This window comes from Rana temporaria, chromosome 11, assembly GCF_905171775.1.
Source record: "Rana temporaria chromosome 11, aRanTem1.1, whole genome shotgun sequence".
In the NCBI taxonomy this organism is placed as follows: Eukaryota; Metazoa; Chordata; class Amphibia; order Anura; family Ranidae; genus Rana; species Rana temporaria.
Genome location: NC_053499.1, coordinates 50,622,052 through 50,641,514, shown reverse-complemented (window position 1 = coordinate 50,641,514; position 19,463 = coordinate 50,622,052). Strand labels below are relative to the sequence as shown.

The following is a 19,463-nucleotide window of genomic DNA, read 5'->3' as shown; positions in this document are numbered from 1 at the left end:
TACTGTAATTATTAAGCACCATCTTATATACATCTTGTATTTTTTTCCAGTTTTAATAACAGGAGCTCCAAGAATATCAGTGATCCACGTGTCTACTAACCTTCCAGTTAAAGGTATGTAGTACAGATTCTAACTTGTTTGGATGTTGGCTATGTATAGTATGTAGGCAGTAAATACTTCAATAAGGGTATTTAATGAACAATATACTTTACATGTATACACATAAATTTCAGGTGTTTCTAAAGACATCATTAATTTACTTCTAACTAAGTTTGTAAGTCAAGCCTGCCATTTCAGAGGGAGAAATGAAAAATGCATTTTTGTGAATGTAAATTTTTTTGTGTTTTTTTTACAAACATCTTAGATGTAAGAAAGGCAGCTCCCATAGTCAATAATAAAAAAAAAGCGAATAAGCTTAGCTCGATGATAAAAGATCCATAAGAAACAGATTATTTTGATTTTAGGAAATTAATTATATCAAGACTAATGCCGCGTGAACACGGTCAGACTTTTGACTGGGCAATATCAGACGGAAAAATGGAGAACCTGCTCTCTATCTAAGTCCATCAAAAATTCAGATGGAAAAAGTCAGATGGGGCATACACACGGTCGGAATATCCGATGAAAAGCTCCCATCAGAATTTCTGACCGTGTGTACGTGGCATTAGTAAATGGACTGGATGGAAAAAATATATACATTCAGTATCCAATAACAAGGCTGTAGAGAAGAACTACTATAATTTTCTGCAGTGAATAACAAAGCGTTTTTGTGAAGAGTAGATGTAGAAATGCTTATTACATCTTCCCATACATTTTTGCAGCTTTGAATGTGGCTCATAACAACAGAGTATGCAGCACCTGGGGAAACTCCCACTTCAAGAACTTTGATGGGGATATCTATTACTTCCCGGGTACATGCAATTATGTCTTTGCCTCTCACTGCAAGAGCACCTATGAGGACTTCAACATCCAGATGCGGCGGACTGTGGTAAACAATGTCCCTGTCATTGAGAAGATCAGCATGAAACTCGACGGGCTTATAGTGGAAATAGACCGCAAAACTGTTTTAATCAATGGCAATGGGTAAGTGCATAAGGTCAAGAGCATAAATATAGCCATAGAAGACTGTGTGACTACTGTAAGGGCAGCAGCACTGAGGTTCCAGGGCTATCGGCCTGGACACATTGCATTTTGTAAGCTAGTAATAGTTTTTGGGCAATAGATGTGGATACAAAGAATGGATATATTGTTTGACAAACTTTATATAATTGTTATAGCATAAATGAGTATTATGTACAAATGGAAGGATTGTCAAGGGATAGTTGTGACTTCAATATAAATATCCTAGACTTATGTGATGGTTTACCGTACTTCAACTGCATTTCCACTATAGCATCACATTACCAAGTCTATCTTTAACTATACCATGCTGAAAGTCTTCTGACTGAGGAATAAATTATTTGTAGGTATAGCTATTATTTGGAAAGTATTTGAACAAATAAAACTGATGTTTAAAACATGTGCTTTCTTCTCTTGCCAAACGCCAGCATTTCAGATTTTTATGTCACTCTGTTTTTCCTGAATCTTTCCAAGACAAACTGGATATCTTATGTATAAACTTACAAACTTGTTAGCGCTTTATTTAAATTACCATGATAATCTCTTTTTCAATATTTCTTTAGAATCCAACTGCCCTTCAGTGGTTCAGGAATTCAGATCGAGAAACATGGTGTATACCTTACAGTGACCTCCAAACTTGGCCTGGTCTTCATGTGGAACGATGATGACAGCCTCTTGGTAAGAGAGCAGAAAAAGTTTCTCATGTTATTTATTCCTGGTGCTGCCCTTTTTCTATAACTTTCTTTTATTTTCCCTTTGGTAGCTGGAACTGGAATCTAAGTATGCCAACACAACCTGCGGACTTTGCGGAGATTTCAATGGTATTTCTATCCACAATGAGTTCATTGCCAATGGTAAGTTACTCATGACTTTCTGTAATGAAATTATAATAAAAAAAAGTATGGGAACATTAAAATATACAGTACATTAAACAAACTAAACTATGGCAAAACTGCAAAGCATATTACACATATTACATCTTAGGTGGATATAAATGAACCATGACAGTATTATACAATGTTTAATGAAGGCATACCTGTAAAAAGGAGTGTAAATACTTACTTTTCAAGCCAGCCACCCCCTCCCCCCCCAAAGACCATCAAGTGACCAACACTTCCAGATGTGACAATATCCTTAGTCCCTGCAGCTTCCCCTATTTCTTTTTGGCGACCTCTACATCATTATAGGACACAGTAGTGATGGGCCCAGGAGGACCCTGGAGGCCGATACTCCCAAAGGTATTGGTTTCTCAACAGACTTTGGAAGATAACTTCTACTAAATAGGGCAGAGATTAGTAGCACAGATGTAAGGAAAGGTAAGTAATTATACACTTTTTTGACTGGTATGCCTACCTTGATGATCTTTAGGATAGCAATTTTTTTTTTTACAAAACTGTTTCTACTGCATCTAAACCTACCATACCATCTAAAATACAAAATCGGAAACCCACATGACCTAATTTTTGGAAACACATGCTATTTTGCAGGTATCCAGATGACAGCAGCTCAGTTTGGAAACCTGCAGAAGCTGGATGGACCCACAGAACAGTGTCATGATGTGCCACCTACACCAAAGAGCAACTGCACTGACTTGGTAAGTCATATGTATCACAGTAAATTATAATGACATGTGTTGACCATCATCTGCTGAACAACAATCCTAATGACTCTACATGTGCTTTCCAGGAGAAAATCTGTGAAACTGCCCTTCTTGCTGCATCCTTCTCAAGTTGCCACTCCTTGGTAGCTGTAGAGCAATATATTGAAACTTGTGTGCAAGATCTGTGCCGATGTATAGGCAAAGATACCACTCAGTGTCTGTGTAATACCTTTGCTGAATACTCAAGGCAGTGTGCCCATGCTGGAGGACACCCAGAGAACTGGAGGACAAAAGACCTATGTCGTATGTGTCTTTATTTATCTTTTACCATTTTTTGTAAAACAAGGAAGTAAATGAATTACACTAATGACCAGTTGCAGTACCATATCTTAAACATGCCATTAAAAACAAATTATGTGAGAACTGAATGCATAATTTCTATTATTTTCCCACAGCTAAAACTTGTCCTTACAACATGGTATACCAGGAATGTGGATCACCATGCCCTGATACTTGTAGCAACCCAGAAAGATCAGTTCTTTGTGAGAATCACTGCATGGAAGGCTGCTTCTGTCCTCCAGGTTTGCCTCTTATAGTTACTTAACACGATGACCAATATAGTGAAACAAAAAGTAGAAATGTTCACTGTATATAAAAACATAAACCACATTGTTTCCATATCCCTTACAGGAACTGTATTTGATGACCTCAACTACTCAGGCTGTGTCCCTCTTGAAACATGTTCCTGTACTTTCAACAGTAATGCCTATGCTGCCGGAACAGCTTATTCAACGCCTTGCAGTGCTTGGTAAGTTTACTTGCTCTACATTTTAAAATGTGCAGGTACTCATAATGTTAACAGTTAACTTTCTGATTCTAGACAAAGTGAAAGGTTTGCTTTTTAGGTGGCACTGCAAACAGTCATTATATTCATACATATTTAGTACTCCCCAGTAGAGGAGACTATGTGAGTCTTCCATTAGATTCCAACAATTAAGCCATTACTCAGGCCTGAGTGTCACCATATGGGGGTGAGGGATAAGACAGTCTTAGAAAGTAGCACAGGACTTCAGAGGGCTCTGGCAGCATATCAGGTGAGCAGCAAGGGAAGAGTACTGACTGCTTACAGTGCCTCCAGTAAAATAAGTCTACTACCTTGCTTGTATAGGGAAAACAAAAGTTCACCAAAATTTAAATATTAAATATTGCTTTTGTATGATATTACTTATGGTAGAAACGTCTTTAAACACATAAGAGAAATTACTAGTTTATAGGATACTGTATAAGATTCTTTCATTCTTCCGGTTAAAGGCCAAAAAGGGGAGTTTTTTCAGTTATAGACTTGGCATTTTAAATATAAGCTTTCATTGTACACTTTTGCACAATTTGGAGGTATCTTTTTTCTTTCTTTTAGGGGGATCTATATAATGCTACATATATATATAAAATTGACATGAAAATGTATTTTTACTGTAACATAGGCTTATTCCCTCTCTTGATATTGATATTGATGTTTTTGTTTTTATATTGTTTCCAAGTTAAAAAATAAATAAATAAATAAAATAAAAAGAGAAACATGTTTTGTAGACTAAGTACGAATCTAACAATTTAACTGCAACAACTGCTTATGAATAGTTGAACATTTTCTACCATTTAATGTACTATAAACAGGCTAACAGGCTTAATGGCACCCTGTGCTGCCAGAAAGTTCAACTATTTCCTTTGCCTGAACACCATATTAATAGAACATACAGTATAACTAACTCCATAAATATGAGAATTACTAGACATTCAACCCTTATCTCAAGTATTTATGAAACTTTGGCCTGCCAAAGCCCTCTCACCGACTGGGTGGCGTGCACAGCCAATAATAATATAAGCATGGGCTCAGTTTAATAGTAACAACACCCTACATTTAAACATTGGGTGTTTAAGTGCAAACTCCTCTCTTTGATTAATAGATAGGTGATATTGCATTAAGGGTTTGTAACATACCACCACCCTGATAGGCTTTGTTCTCAGGTTGGCTCTAATCTTTTTTGAATATTGACTTTGGCTTGGAGAGATAAGAACTGGTTCTTAGAGTTAATCTGCCATGCTATGCCTCTATACATTTTGGATACAGGCCACCTTTAGCCATCAAAGTATTACTTAGCAAGGGATTATATGGTACTCTGGAAAAATGAATGATGAAAAAAATTAAAGTGTATTATTAGTAATAAAAAGAGAAAAAAGAAAGACCACTAATTGGAAGTGTCTGACTGGTTTACGTTAATCTCCTGTTGCTAAAATGGTTAAGAATGTAATATAGCCCTTTACAGCACCTTACTCAAGCAAAATACTTATTCAAAAAGGGTTAAATATTTTCCTAAAATAATAAAATGTAAAGTGTTATTTACAGGTATAGAATACATACTGCCGTTGCACCCACCTTTTGCGACAGATATAGATATTGGTTTTCTAATTTTCAATAAAATTATTACATTTTTTATTTAAATATACTATTTAGTTTGTGTATGTGATTATCTGTGAACAAGCATGTGAATAAATAAAGCTGCAAGCATGAAGTGAGAAAAATCACTGAAATGTGTATACAATTTTCATTTCTTTTTTTATACTACTTAGTTTCTTTACAGAAGCACAAAAAGGAAGTACCTGAGATTTAGTTTGTTGACTACTGTTGACCTTTGTGTTTTATTAGCTGTAATTTTCCTACTGCAGGAATCAAACACTCCTTCATGCAATATTTACTTTCAAGCATGAATTTCTGGATCTCACTTAAAATAAAAGTCTGCTTACTTACAAGTTAGCTAGCAAATATTATTTTAACATTCATGGACTTGTTTGTATAATTTACGCTCATTTGCTATATACCGGTAGAATGTTTTTTTTTTTTAATTTATTTCTAGATATCCTAGAATTTAGGTATTGTGGCTTAATCGCAAGCTTGATTAATTGGTTGTTTATTTTAATAGCATGTGCTCGGGAGGAAAATGGTCATGTAAGAACCTGCCATGCCCAGCCAGTTGTTCCATCGAAGGAGGGTCTCATATTACCACTTATGATCAAACTCATTACAGCATTCATGGTGACTGCAACTATGTCCTTTCAAAGGCAAGTCTATATTTTAGTTACTACATATTTCTGTAAATAATATATGAATAACTCGTTTTGAATATCATATTGGCCATTAAATTGAAAATTATATTCTTGACAAAGTATATATACCATGATAGCACTTATGGATCAGTATATTGGAAAAAAAAAAATATTCTGGACATTGTGTGAAATTTTTAATTTATATTCTCAAACTCTTCTCATCTCTATAGGCTTGTGATGGCGAGTCTTTCATTGTACTGGCAGAGATGCGTAAATGTGGTTTGACTGAAAGTGAAACTTGCCTTAAGAGTACAACTATCATCCTTAATGGAGGAGAAACTGTGAGTGTCAAGTTATATAAATGAATGACAAACATCCCAAATGGTTTTACAGGCAGCTCTGACAGAGTTCGAATGTGATTAAATAGAGTTTTCCTTTATGCAAATGCAATAGCTGACTTTCTCTGAGACTAAACTTACATTCCTATTTTCATACCTCTCCTAATATATATTCTAGTAGTTCTATTATTGCTGTATTTTTACTTATTGATCACCTTTTGTTGCCTCATTCTAACAGATTATTGTAATCAAGCCATGCGGCAGTGTCTTTGTCAACAGCATCTACACGCAGCTGCCCGTATCTGCAGGTATGAAACATTGAGAATATTGTTTGCTAGGAAAATATTTGTGGAGCTAGTTAATGCTTTGTAAATTTGTTATACGTGATCTAAAGGTGGCATTTTATTTTGTAGCTAATGTCACCATCTTCAGACCTTCCTCATTCTACATCATTGTTCACACCAATCTGGGAGTACAGATTGTGGCTCAACTCACTCCATTCATGCAGGTCTATGTTGCCCTGGACCCAGCTTATAAGGGCCTGACATGCGGTAAGTTTAGTGTTCTGATGTTTTTACCGTTTTGTAAACCAATGCATATGTTCAATCTTTTTTTAACTGGCAAATAATTTTAGGTCTCTGTGGAAACTTCAATGACAAACAGTCAGATGACTTCCAAACCATCAGTGGTGTAATTGAAGGCACTGCAGCATCCTTTGCCAACACATGGAAAACCCAGGGAACCTGTTCAAATGTTAAAAATGTTTATGAAGACCCTTGTTCCCTCAGTGTGGAAAATGGTAAGATTTGTTTTCTAAATGCAAGCTGTATTTGAAGAGATCACATAGAAAAAAAGAAATCTGATAGTGAAAACTAATGTGGGTGTGCCACATTCCAATGAATGTTCAGTACAAAGTGGGGGGAACCCCTGAAGTGGGACTTTAGAGGCACTATCAACAAATAGGAAAATGTGTGAAAGTATAACAAATAATTGTATTCAAAAGAACATATAAATAGAACATGTACGTATGGATACAATTAAAAATGTCAATGAGAAATATATTTTACTGAACCGTCTCGGAAAATCCTTTCCTTCATCAGGGTTCTTACAGAAAAATTTAATCTTAAGAATTACAAAAATGCAAGATAGTTAACAATTCATATATAAATATAACCATCTCCAATTGTATTTGAAGAGATCACAACATCAGAGCATAGATACAGATGAAACATAAAAGCTCCCTCTAGAGACAGATGAAACATAAAAGCTCTCTCTAGATACAGTGGAAACATAAAAGCTCCCTCTAGAGACAGGTGAAACATAAAAGCTCTCTCTAGAGACAGATGAAACATAAAAGCTCTCTCTAGAGACAGCAAGAACAACCTTCTTCCTTAGTTCTTGAAGTAACTATGCTTAATGTTTTGTTCTGGTTAGACATTAAAAAAAGCATTATTACAGTTAAAAAAATAAAAAAATAAAACATACTTAACTTAAAGTGATTTTAAAGGTTCACAGTTTTTTTAAATAACAAACATGTCATACTTACCTGCTCTGTGCAATAGTTTTTCACAGAGCAGCCCTGATCCTCCTCATCTCAGGTCCCTCACTGGTGTACCTGGCTCCTCCCGCCTAGTGCCCCCATAGAAAGTAGTTTACATTCGGGGGCCCTTGTGCGGGCTCGCTCCTGAGCTGGCTCTATATGTATATAAGACACATAGAGCATGGCTCAGCCCCGAGACTAACAGAAACCAATGGTTCCTGCTACTGTTTCTGTGCTAATGAGGAGGGAGAGAGCTGCTGCTCTTGTGCACATCGTTGGATTGAGATTGGTCTCAAATAGGTGGGGCTGGAGGGAGAGCTGCACTCTGAAGCCTCATACACACGACTGAGAAACTCGACGGGTGAAACACATAGTTTTGCTCGTCGAGTTCCTTGTGAAGCCGTCGAGAAACTCAACAAGCCAATTTTCTTCATTCCCATCAAGGAAATAGAGAACGTGTTCTCTTTTTGGCTCGTCGAGTTTCTCGACAGTTTCCTCGATGAAAATGTACACACGACCGGTTTCCTCTGCAAAAAAATATCTCCCAGCAAGTTTCTTGTTGATTTTTGCAGAGAAACTCGGTCGTGTGTACGAGGCCTGAAATTTTGTTTTCAGCTTAAAGCAATGTTTAAGTCATTTTTGTGTTTATTAAAAATCAACAGCTACAAAAAGTGTAGCTGTTGACGTTTAATAAATACACACTCACCTGTTTTAGGGTCTCCCTTAACACCAGTGTGATGTCCCAGAAGATTGCAGGGAGGGAGGGGGGATCACCTAGGTGGTTCATGCAGAAGTGGGAGCGGGTACCTGTCAAAACTAAGTACCCACTCCCCCACAAAAAAATCATGTCAAATGTGGCATACGAGGGAGGAGGAGTGCTTAAAGAATAACTTTCCCTTTTGTGAAGAGCTCCGCTTTAATGCATAGAATGCATTAAGGTAAAGAAAATGTCAGCCTTTAAAAAAACACTTTAAACTGACAATATACTGACGATATTATTATTTGTTTGTACTTAGTAAATGTAAAGGGTATAATATACATATAGACTTGGAAAACATATAGTCATCAAATAATAGAAAAATAAATGTAATTATTTTATGTGCTTCATTACAGAGAAGTATGCCCAACACTGGTGTGGTCTTATTTCTGACCCAACTGGACCATTTGCTTCCTGCCATGTTACTATTAATCCCGATGTTTACAAACAAGTAAGCTAAAAAAAACAATATTTTTGAATCCCTACTTTCTTTTTGTTAGGAATACATCAATGTCAGTTATATTTATACATTCCTCTTGTATTTGATTAATACTTTGGATGTTTATATCTTATATTATGTGTTAATTACACTATGTCAAGAATCTTATATTCTAAAAGTGGACATATTACAATTCTGCAAATCTACCTGCTCAGAGACAGTTTAATTTGACATGCGTCAGAGTTTCTTTAGAGGTTCTATCTTAAAAAAAATGCATTAAGCAATAGTAACAGATGTATAAAACATGCTAATTATACGGTCCAAGACTGTAAAACTGACAGTGTCCAATCCCTTCCCATCTACACTTTCCTTAATCACCCATTGTCTATCTAGAGGTATGTTATTCGGGCCTCTCACAACAAATTAATAATAGTTTACTTTGGAAAAGTATAATTATTTATTAAAATAGTTTGAACTTAATTATCTGTGTTTCATATCAGAACTGCATGTTTGACACCTGCAACTGTGAAAAAAGTGAGGAGTGCATGTGCGCCTCCCTCTCTTCCTACGTCCGAGCCTGTGCTACTAAAGGAATCATACTGACTGGATGGAGAGAAAACGTGTGCAGTAAGTGCTTTTTTAATGTAATCTGTCGAAAATTTTAAAATTCTGCACATAATCTTATTATTATTAAAGCACGCCTTTTTTATTATTATTATTATTATTATTATTATTATTATTATTATTATTGTTATTGACCCACCCATTCTAGATATTTTTACACATCTTTCTAATGCTTGTTTTTTTATTATTAATATTATAAATTTTACTTTTTTTTACACAGCTAAGTACATGCACACCTGCCCCAAATCACTGAACTACACCTACTCCACCAGTACATGCCAGCCAACCTGCCGTTCTCTCAGTGAACCTGATGTCACCTGCAGCATTAAATTCATACCTGTTGATGGCTGCACCTGTTCCAAAGGATTTTACATGGATGACAGTGGCAAATGTGTCCCTGCTGCTGCCTGTCCATGTTACTACAAGGGATCTGCTGTTCCTTCTGGAGAAGCTGTCCATGATAACGGCATTATGTGGTGAGTGTAGATATTAATTTTAAGTTCTATATTTCCTACTATACAGATTTCAGGAACATTGAAGAACATCAAGAACCGCTGAAAAGACTATCGTCAAATTTTCGGCTTCCCTACAATACTTACCATATTTATCGATATGATAATAATCTGCTAACATAGGATACTTAATAAAAAAATGTAATCTATGTGATGAAGCCACTCACTTGTTCCTTGCTGCTACATATCACGTTTAGCATCAAATGATACCCTATTAAATTTGCATTAATGCTTTTGTTGTGCTTTTTTATTTTTATAGCACTTGCGCCCAGGGGAAGTTAAGCTGTATTGGAAATATTGAACCAGGTAATGTTCATATACACAAAATTAAATAAAAAATACATATATTTATAATAGCACTAACATTACACCACAACCTTCCCCACTTGTTGTTTGCCCTTCTGAAAAGACTTTTTTCTTTACTCTGCCCCCTGCATTGCCCAGATTGTTCAACATCTCCGTTTCCACGGGTGACTAAGCCTTGAGATGTGCAGTCATAACTCACATAAAGAGCATTGCCTCTCGTGACCCCTCTCTACTTTGCAAATGCCCCTCCATTTTTTAATATGTTTTTGTTATGCCTCCCCCACAAATGCATTGACCTGCTGTTATTCTTAATTTATACCTCACATTCAGGACATTTCTGGCTCTTTCAGCTTGTACTAACATCTATATTATTTCCTTCCAAACTTAAACAGTGAATAAAGATCTACCCAATGACCTCATAATGTTTTGGTCTCAGCCAATGACCTTTTCTTTATCTACCAAGACTAAAATGTCTTAAGCCTCGTACACACGACAGAGTTTCTCGGCAAAAACCAGCAAGAAACTTGCTGTTTTTATTTTTTTTGCCGAGGAAACCGGTCGTGTGTACACTTTTCGACAAGGAAACTGTCGAGGATCTCGTCGAGCCAAAAAGAGAGCATGTCTTCTTTTTCCTCGACGGGAATGGAGAAATGTGGCTCGCCAAGATCCTCGACAGCCTAACAAGGAACTCGACGAGCAAAACGATGTGTTTCGCCCGTTGAGTTCCTTGGTCGTGTGTATGAGGCTTTAATTAACCTGGTTAAAGCAAGGACATGTTCTTCTCCCATGTCATTCTGCATATTTTGTATATTATGTAGATTTTTTTTAATATACTAAATGTATCATGTATTGCATTGTATTGTGTAATATGATAAGGGATGATAATATTTTATTTTGCCCAATATAAAATCATATAGAGCAATTCTTTTATACCTAACTTACCAATTATTTTCTATTATGTAATTCAGTATATAATAATATATTACATAACAATATATTGCAGTATTTATAATATCGATACATATCATTTTTGCATTGTCTTCTCAGCCTGCAAATCTCCAATGGTTTACTTTGACTGCAAGAATGCCACAGTTGGCGCCAAAGGTTCAGAGTGCCAGAAAAGCTGTCAGACCTTGGATATGGCTTGTGTAAGTCTTCTATTCCCTGCACAGGAAAATATAGGAAGAAAGTAATAATGACAATCTGAATGTATCTGAAACTGTAAATTTCCTTTATCCTAATTCTGGCAATGATGTTTATTTTATATAGTACCATGCCAAATGTGTCTCTGGCTGTGTGTGCCCTGCTGGTCTGGTTGCAGATGGAAAAGGAGGTTGCATCAAAGAAGATGACTGTCCATGTGTTCACAATGAAGCTACTTACCAGCCAGGGGAACAAATTAAAATGAAATGCAACACCTGGTATGAAAATAAACGCTAGTATGCAAAGTAAACTGCATTCAATGTTCAGCTGGATGAACAAATCAAATTTTTCTTTTTTTTTTCTATATAGCACTTGTAAGAATAGGATGTGGCAGTGTACCAAAAACCCATGCCTGGCTACATGTGCTGTGTATGGAGATGGACACTACATTACCTTTGATGGTAAACGCTACAGCTTTAGTGGAGACTGTGAATACATACTTGCTCAGGTAAAGTGATCTGCAAGACATATATATTATTATTATTATCACTATTTTGCAGTTATTACTTTTCTTTATCTACTAGTAACACTATAATATTTAAATTTATGCCCAGCCAAAGGTTTTTCTTTGATAATGGAGTGGGAAAGAGTTAGAACCCCCATCAGGTTTTTAATGCTATCTGGGGCACTGTTACAGAAATGTCCTCTTATGCCTTGTACACACGGTCGGACTTTTGACCGTGCAAAAGTCTGCCGTGAGTCCATCAGAAGTCTGACGGAAAGAAAGAGAACAGGTTCTCTATCTATGGTCTTTTGGACTTCCGAGATGGAGGCTACACACGGCCAGACTTTCCGAGAAAAAAAGCCAGTCTGACTTTTTTTCTCAGAAAGTCCGGCCGTGTGTACGAGGCATAACTTTGCACTGTGTGAATATGGTCTTACCAGGCAGGAAGTGAGGTAAACAGCAACACACACAAAGAGGAATATACATTTTTTTTTTTTTTAATAGTATGGAAAGGTTAGAAACATCATAAGCCTTTTTTTGCTGTCTGTGTCCTTGTTAGAAAATAGTTCCTCTCCGGTAAAATTGTTGTCACATTGGCAGAACGAGAGAAAAAATCTCTTTAAATTAGAGAACCCTGTATAACAGAAAAAAAACAATAGGGGAAAATAACCCAAGAACCTCACTCTACAAAAAAAAAAATTCTAAACTTACAAATGTATTATTACATTTAAAAAAAGAAATGAAGAATGCGGGGGCATCTTATATGTAAAATGCTTCAGGTTCACTCCAAACATTTCCTTCTCTTGCTGCATAAGCTGCTACTGGCTAAGAAAATCCAAGCTAATTTCAGTAGATATTCCTACAACCAATCTAACTGGAAAGTTTCCAACCAAACTGTGTGTAGGGGCTTAATTTTTCAGCTGCTCAATGCTTTACAAAAAGTATTAATTTTAACACTGGTCAAGGATGCCTAAGCTACGATTTATTGAAATATACTGAGACCCTCAAAACGTAAAAGACATTCTTGGAGCACAGTTGGGTACCTGGCCCAAAGGTTGTGCCAAACTGAACTTAACTTTATCAGAACACCACAAACTGAAACTGCTATTTAAAGAGGAAGTAAAGCCTCCTGAAAATAAAATAAGAAAAATAAACCATGCAAGACAAAGGTATAATGAGCTAGTACTTACCTGAGATCGAAGCCCCCGCATCGGCCCTCATTCGCCTCCTCCGTCGCCGGCATAACTTCCGGAGTGACTTCCCAGTATCACGGCTATGATGCTGTGATTGGCCGGAGCCGCGATGACATCATTCCCGTACAGGTGAACGGGAGCCGTCAGTGACGGCACGATCACCTTCACTAACGGCAGGCTCAGTGCACCTGCGCCGTTGTCTATGGCGTGCATGCGCCGTAGACATTGGCGCAGTCTTTTCTGAAAATATCTCCTAAACCGTGTAGGTAGGAGATATTTCTTGTACCTACAGGTAATCCTTAATCTAGGCTTATCTGTAGGTGAAAGTGGTCTGTAAGGGTTTACAACCACTTTAATTAATGTTTAATATGCAAAGCAAACTCACCCATCCATTCATGTATCCATGCTTTTTTTTGTTGAGAAATCACTTTGAAAAGTACTCCCCTAGCATTTCTAGCCTCAGGCAACCTTGACCAAGGGCAGATGATTCATTTAGTATTTACTTCTTGGAGTCCATGTGACCTTAGATCAGGCATGCACGCAGGAGGGTGTGCTTAGCTGAGAAAAAAAGCTCCTCCTCTCTTCCACATGAAAGAAAACAAAATGACTATGAAGAATCATGGGATGTATGACATCATTTTGGCCTAGGCCAGAAATCAGGAAGCAACTGAAAAAGTTTAAAACAAGTAAACATAATATACCTTCCTATCTATAAACTAACGGTAGCAGCATAAGGAATAAAACAAGTTACTGTTGATTGAGAGAATTTAGTTCCACTTTAGCTTTAAAAACATTATGCATTAGGAAACTTGTAGGTGTATTGTATTATTTCATGCTCCCTTATTGCATTTTAGGACCACTGTGGCCAGGCCGCAAACAGCAGCACCTTCCGTGTCATCACTGAGAACATCCCATGTGGCACCACAGGAACAACATGCTCTAAGAGTATTAAAGTCTTCATGGAGGTAAAAGACTTATTATCATTATCATCTATATCACAATTTCAAGTGTAATAAAGGTATTTGTTATAATTCTTTTTACTCTCTGACATGCCTATATTTCCATTCACAGAACTATGAACTTGTTCTTACTGAGGAGCACATTGAAGTGGTGGAAAGGGGTATTGGAGGAGTTGTGCCCTACAAGGTCCGGCACATGGGTATCTACCTCATCATTGAGGCTGACAATGGGCTCATCCTGATGTGGGACAAAAAGACAAGCATATTTATCAAGCTCAGCAAAGAGTTTGAGGTAAAACATCAAGTTCTACAGTATTATTTCAGAAGTGTTGTGTGAAAATGACCAATAGTAACTTGATGCAAACAGATAATTTCACTCGATATTTGATACATATAAAAGCTACTGTAAGCGCCAGAGAAACTAAAACAGGAGGAACATTGAGCTGTAATTCTGTCCATCCAGTACTGAAGTTTACACAGTTCTGTCACACAGCATAGCCTTGCCTAGCAGGGCAGACAGCCTAATAATGTAGTTTGCCATTGTTCAGCAACATTTACAGGTCTTGTCCCTCCCCCAGCCTGTGAATGGACAGTAAAAAGAAGCAGCAGACTAATGAGCTGAGCTTTGCCCTCTCCTCCTATCAGCATGTTTCTTGTTATCACATGAGCACTGCAGACTAGCTGATCAGCTCATTGTGCTGCTTCTCCTTTTCCCAATGTGAGCTCTGCTGTACACAGACTGCTATCAAGTCAAATTCAAGTACATGCTTTGCTTGCATTTACCAACTACATTTAATGTTTGTTTTAATAAATACGGAGCTACATTCACTGTATCACAGACAGTACTAAATGTTCTCTAATTCTATGTTAAAAAGAATGATAATAAAATAATGAATGGTAATAATCTTCCTTTATCTCTTAATTCAATACTATTTACTCACAGGGCAAGGTTTGCGGTTTGTGTGGTAATTATGATGGAAATGGAAACAATGACTTTACAACAAGGAGCCAATCTGTAGTTGGAGATGTTGCTGAGTTTGGCAATAGCTGGAAAATCGCTCAGTCATGTCCAGATGCCAATGTACCCAAAGATGCCTGCACTGCCAACCCATACAGGAAATCCTGGTCACAGAAACAATGTAGCATCATCAATAGTCCGGTCTTCTCTGCTTGCCATGCTCAGGTGTGTAAATCAATTATTTAACATTTTACTCTTTTCAGATACAAAATACTTATAAATATATATTTTTTCTGCTAATAGTATCCCAGTATAAAAATATGATTTTCAGCAAGTTGTGCAACAGTATGTTTACTGTTGCACATGAAGCATGTTTAAATGAATCAGTATGGATCAGCAAGCATTGCAATTATGAGAAGAATGTAAAGAACAATATAAGTCTTAGTTCACACTTGAGTGGTTTGCATTCTGAACTGAATGTGAAAAATCACCATGTAAAGAAAGAAGAGGAATACACTATAATTTAGAGGACATTGGGCCGGATTCAGAAAAGAGATACGCCGGCGTATCTCCTGATACACCGTCGTATCTCTGAGTCCGGCCGTCGTATCTATGCGCCTGATTCATAGGATCAGGTTACGCATAGATATGCCTAAGATCCGACAGGTGTAAGTGTCTTACACCGTCGGATCTTAGGCTGCAATTTCACGCTGGCCGCTAGGTGGCGCTTCCGTTTGTTTACGCGAGGAATATGCAAATTAGTATTTATGTCGATTCAGAAACGAACGACCGCCCGCCGATTTTTTTTTACGTCGTTTGCGTTTGGCTTTTTCCGGCGTATAGTTACCCCTGCTATATGGGGGGTATGTGCGGCGTATCCTATGTTAAGTAAGGCCGTCGTTAATGGGCCGAGTTTTTAAATTCTTATTCTTGCGTAAGTCGTTCGCGAATACGGCTGGACGTAATTTACGTTCACGACAAAAGCATGACGAGTTGCCGACGTCATTTGGAGCATGTGCACTGGGATTCAGTTGCGGCCGGCGCATGTGCAGTTCGTTCGGCACGGCGACGTGCATCATTTAAATGATACACGCCCCCTACCCGCCGAATTTGAATTCCGCCGGGTGGCTTTACGATACGCCGCCGCAACTTTACAGGCAAGTGCTTTGTGCATACAGCACTTGCCTGAAAAACTTGTGGTGGCGTAATGTAAATGAGTTACGTTATGCCAGCAGAAAGATCCGCTGATCTTTCTGAATTTGGCCCAGTGACTCTAAGGCCCCATACACACGAGAGGATTTATCCGCAGATACGGTCCAGCGGACCGTATCCGCGGATAAATCCTCTCGAGGATTTCAGAAGATTTCTATGCGATGGCGTGTACACACCATCGCATTGAAATCCGCGCCGAAATCCTCTGGCGATGACGTGTCGCGCCGTCGCCGCTATTATGACGCGGCGACGGGCGCGACGCTGTCATATAAGGAATTCCACGCATGCGTCAAATCATTACGACGCGTGCGGGGAATCCCTTTGGACGGATGGATTCGGTAAGTCTGTACAGACGAGCGGATCCATCCGTTGGAATGGATTCCAGCAGATGGATTTGTTGAGCATGTCAGCAAATATCCATCTGCTGGAAATCCATCCCAGGGGAGATTTATCTGCGGATAAATATCCGACGGAGTGTACACACCATAGAATCTATCCGCAGAAACCCATTTGATGGGATTTATCTGCGGATAGATTCTATGGTGTGTATGGGGCCTCATTGTCACTCTGTTAAGTTGATATGGGTGCAGTTGGTATCTTCACATACAGGTGTTTTGGATGCAGAGTCCTTTCTTTGCACTGTGGTTTCATTTTCTGGCCCCCAGATCTGTCCTGTAGTGTCCTAGGGCAGTGGTCAATCAATCTGTTTTAAGCTGCTTTTGTATTTCTATTGACTTATGAGCGTGAGCAAAAGTTACTAAGCATAATAATTAGAAAAACTGTCTATACTTCACTTTGACAGGTTGATCCATCCAAGTACTATGATGCTTGTGTGGCTGACGCTTGTGCTTGTGACTCTGGTGGGGACTGTGAGTGCTTCTGTACCGCCGTTGCTGCTTATGCCCAGGCCTGCGGAGAAACCGGAATCTGCGTTTCTTGGAGAACACCCAATATCTGCCGTGAGTATCACATTCCCATCATTATATGAGTTCTCCTATCCCTCTTATGCACTCACTGCATAAATAATATTTTTCATAAAAAATTAGTATTATACTTTTCTAAATAAAATAATGTCCTATCTATTTCCAGCTCTCTTCTGTGATTACTACAACCCTGAAGGAGAATGTGAGTGGCACTACAAGCCCTGTGGAGCACCTTGCCTGAAGACCTGTAAGAACCCCAGTGGAAAATGTTTACATGAGCTTGCAGGCTTAGAAGGTAAGGCCATCATGCCATACATGTCCATTTTATTATTACCATCTATTGCTATAATGTTGTGCTTTATTATTTAACACAATTAACTTAATGAGCATTTATATATTTATCTTAAGGCTTTTTATTACTTATTATCAGAATAATAGATAATTTGGATTGACATATACAAAGAATACCAGCTAATAGAAGAGCTGTACACAAATTATAATTTTCATTTTAGGAATGCAATTTTTGTATAAAGCCGAGTAGTTTATATGTGTCAGTGACTATCCATATTCAATGGGTCTCCAGAAACTCAAAGGCACAGAATAATTATTATAAAATCAGGACCACTGCATATAAGTTCCATATTTTATTGTTTATTCATTCTTTAATTGCAATTTTCAAGAAAATAATTATTAAAAAAATCAAAAAAAAAAAAATAAAATAAACAGAGCACATGTTCAACATGTGTGTTCACATTGGAAATACAAATAAATAAGCTGTCCCATTTGTCATCAGTACAAAGTGTCCCATATTTTAAATATTGTTTTGTTGAAAGGGGAGCTTGCGGTATTGTCTGAGGACAGTTTACAATCTCAAAAATCAGATAAGGGCACTGATAAGGTGATATGCAAATATCCCACATAGAGAAGATTTGACAGTAATGCCGTGTACACACGATTGGAATTTCCGATGGAAAAGGTAAATTTTCAGATCTTGTGTAGCCCCATCTGAGTTTTTTCATTGGAAATTCTGATGAATTCCATCGGAGTTTAGATATAGTACATGTTCTATTTTTTTCCGATGGAATTCCGATGTGATTTGGCCGGGCAAAAGCCTGATCGTGTGTACGCGGCATAAGGTTCCCTGTGAGCAATAATCAAGAGGCCACTGTGAGGAAAAAAACAGGATGATATGGACTTGTTGTAGACTTGTTGTAGAGGGTAAATTGCAATTACATGGGGATAAGAGGATACTTATACAGAAGGGATGGTTGGGGTCAGGGGGTATGCCAGACAGGGGTTGCCATCATCCCACCTTCTATCCTAACACTTTTTATTACAAAAAAGTGCATTTTTGGACAAAAAAGGTCAGGCCCCATCAGTGTCCATGTAAAATGTATTCAGTTTGTGTGCGTTTGCCAAAATGTTTTTTGGCAAAGAAAATGTGTCAAAGATAACTTTTTTACTTTTAACCCCAATCAGGCTGTTATCCTAGCTGTCCAACAGCTAAATCATTCTTTGATGAAGATGAAATGGAATGTGTAGCACAGTGCGGTTGCTATGATGATGAAGGAAAACATTTCAGGGTTGGGCAAACTGTACCCTCTACTGAAAACTGCCAGACATGGTAAGCATTCTACAAGTCACATCAAACATAACAGCATGCTTAGCTTCCTGCTATTTAGGGCATAGTAATTTTGAAAAACATGTACACTATGACAAAAACCAATGTGTATATTATGCATTATATGGCCAAATATTTGTGGACACCTGACCATAAAACTTATATGAGCTTGACATCCATTTCCAAAACCATAGTCATTAATATGGAATTACACACCCCATTTTCAAGTGTCTCCACTTTTCTGGGAAGGTTTTCACAAGTACTGATGTTGAACAGGACGTCCTGGCTTGTAATTAATATTCCATTTCATTCCAAATGTGCTCAGTAGAGTTAAGGTCAGGGCTCTGCAAAGGTAACTAGAGTTCCTCTACGCTAAACCCAACAATCCAAACAAACCCTAGACCTTATGGGGCTGACTTTGTTCACAGGGCACAGTGATAATGGAACAGAAAAAGGCCTTCCCCAAAGTGTTGCCACGAGGTAGAAAGTGAATTAGTATTTAAAATATATTTATATGCTGTAGCAGTAACAGTACCTTTCACTGGAACACCTGAATTCAATAATTCGATGGGGGTTCACATACATTGTCCATATATTGTGTCAGTAACCAGCAGA

The 19,463-nt window shown here is 37.7% G+C and overlaps 1 protein-coding gene across 11 annotated transcripts in view; it reads left to right on the top strand.

The window, feature by feature from the left end:
- LOC120916761 (mucin-5AC-like) overlaps positions 1-19,463 on the top strand; it is a 295,447-nt gene that overhangs the window by 230,314 nt on the left and 45,670 nt on the right. For 7 of the 11 annotated variants that reach the window (XM_040327691.1, XM_040327692.1, XM_040327689.1 and 4 more), the window contains exons 27-28: positions 17,394-17,522; positions 18,707-18,851. The exons of the other annotated variants lie outside the window; for them this stretch is intronic. In XM_040327691.1, the coding sequence (XP_040183625.1) occupies positions 17,394-17,522; positions 18,707-18,851 (274 nt within the window). The remainder of the gene's footprint in view (positions 1-17,393; positions 17,523-18,706; positions 18,852-19,463) is intronic. 11 annotated transcript variants of the gene reach the window in all.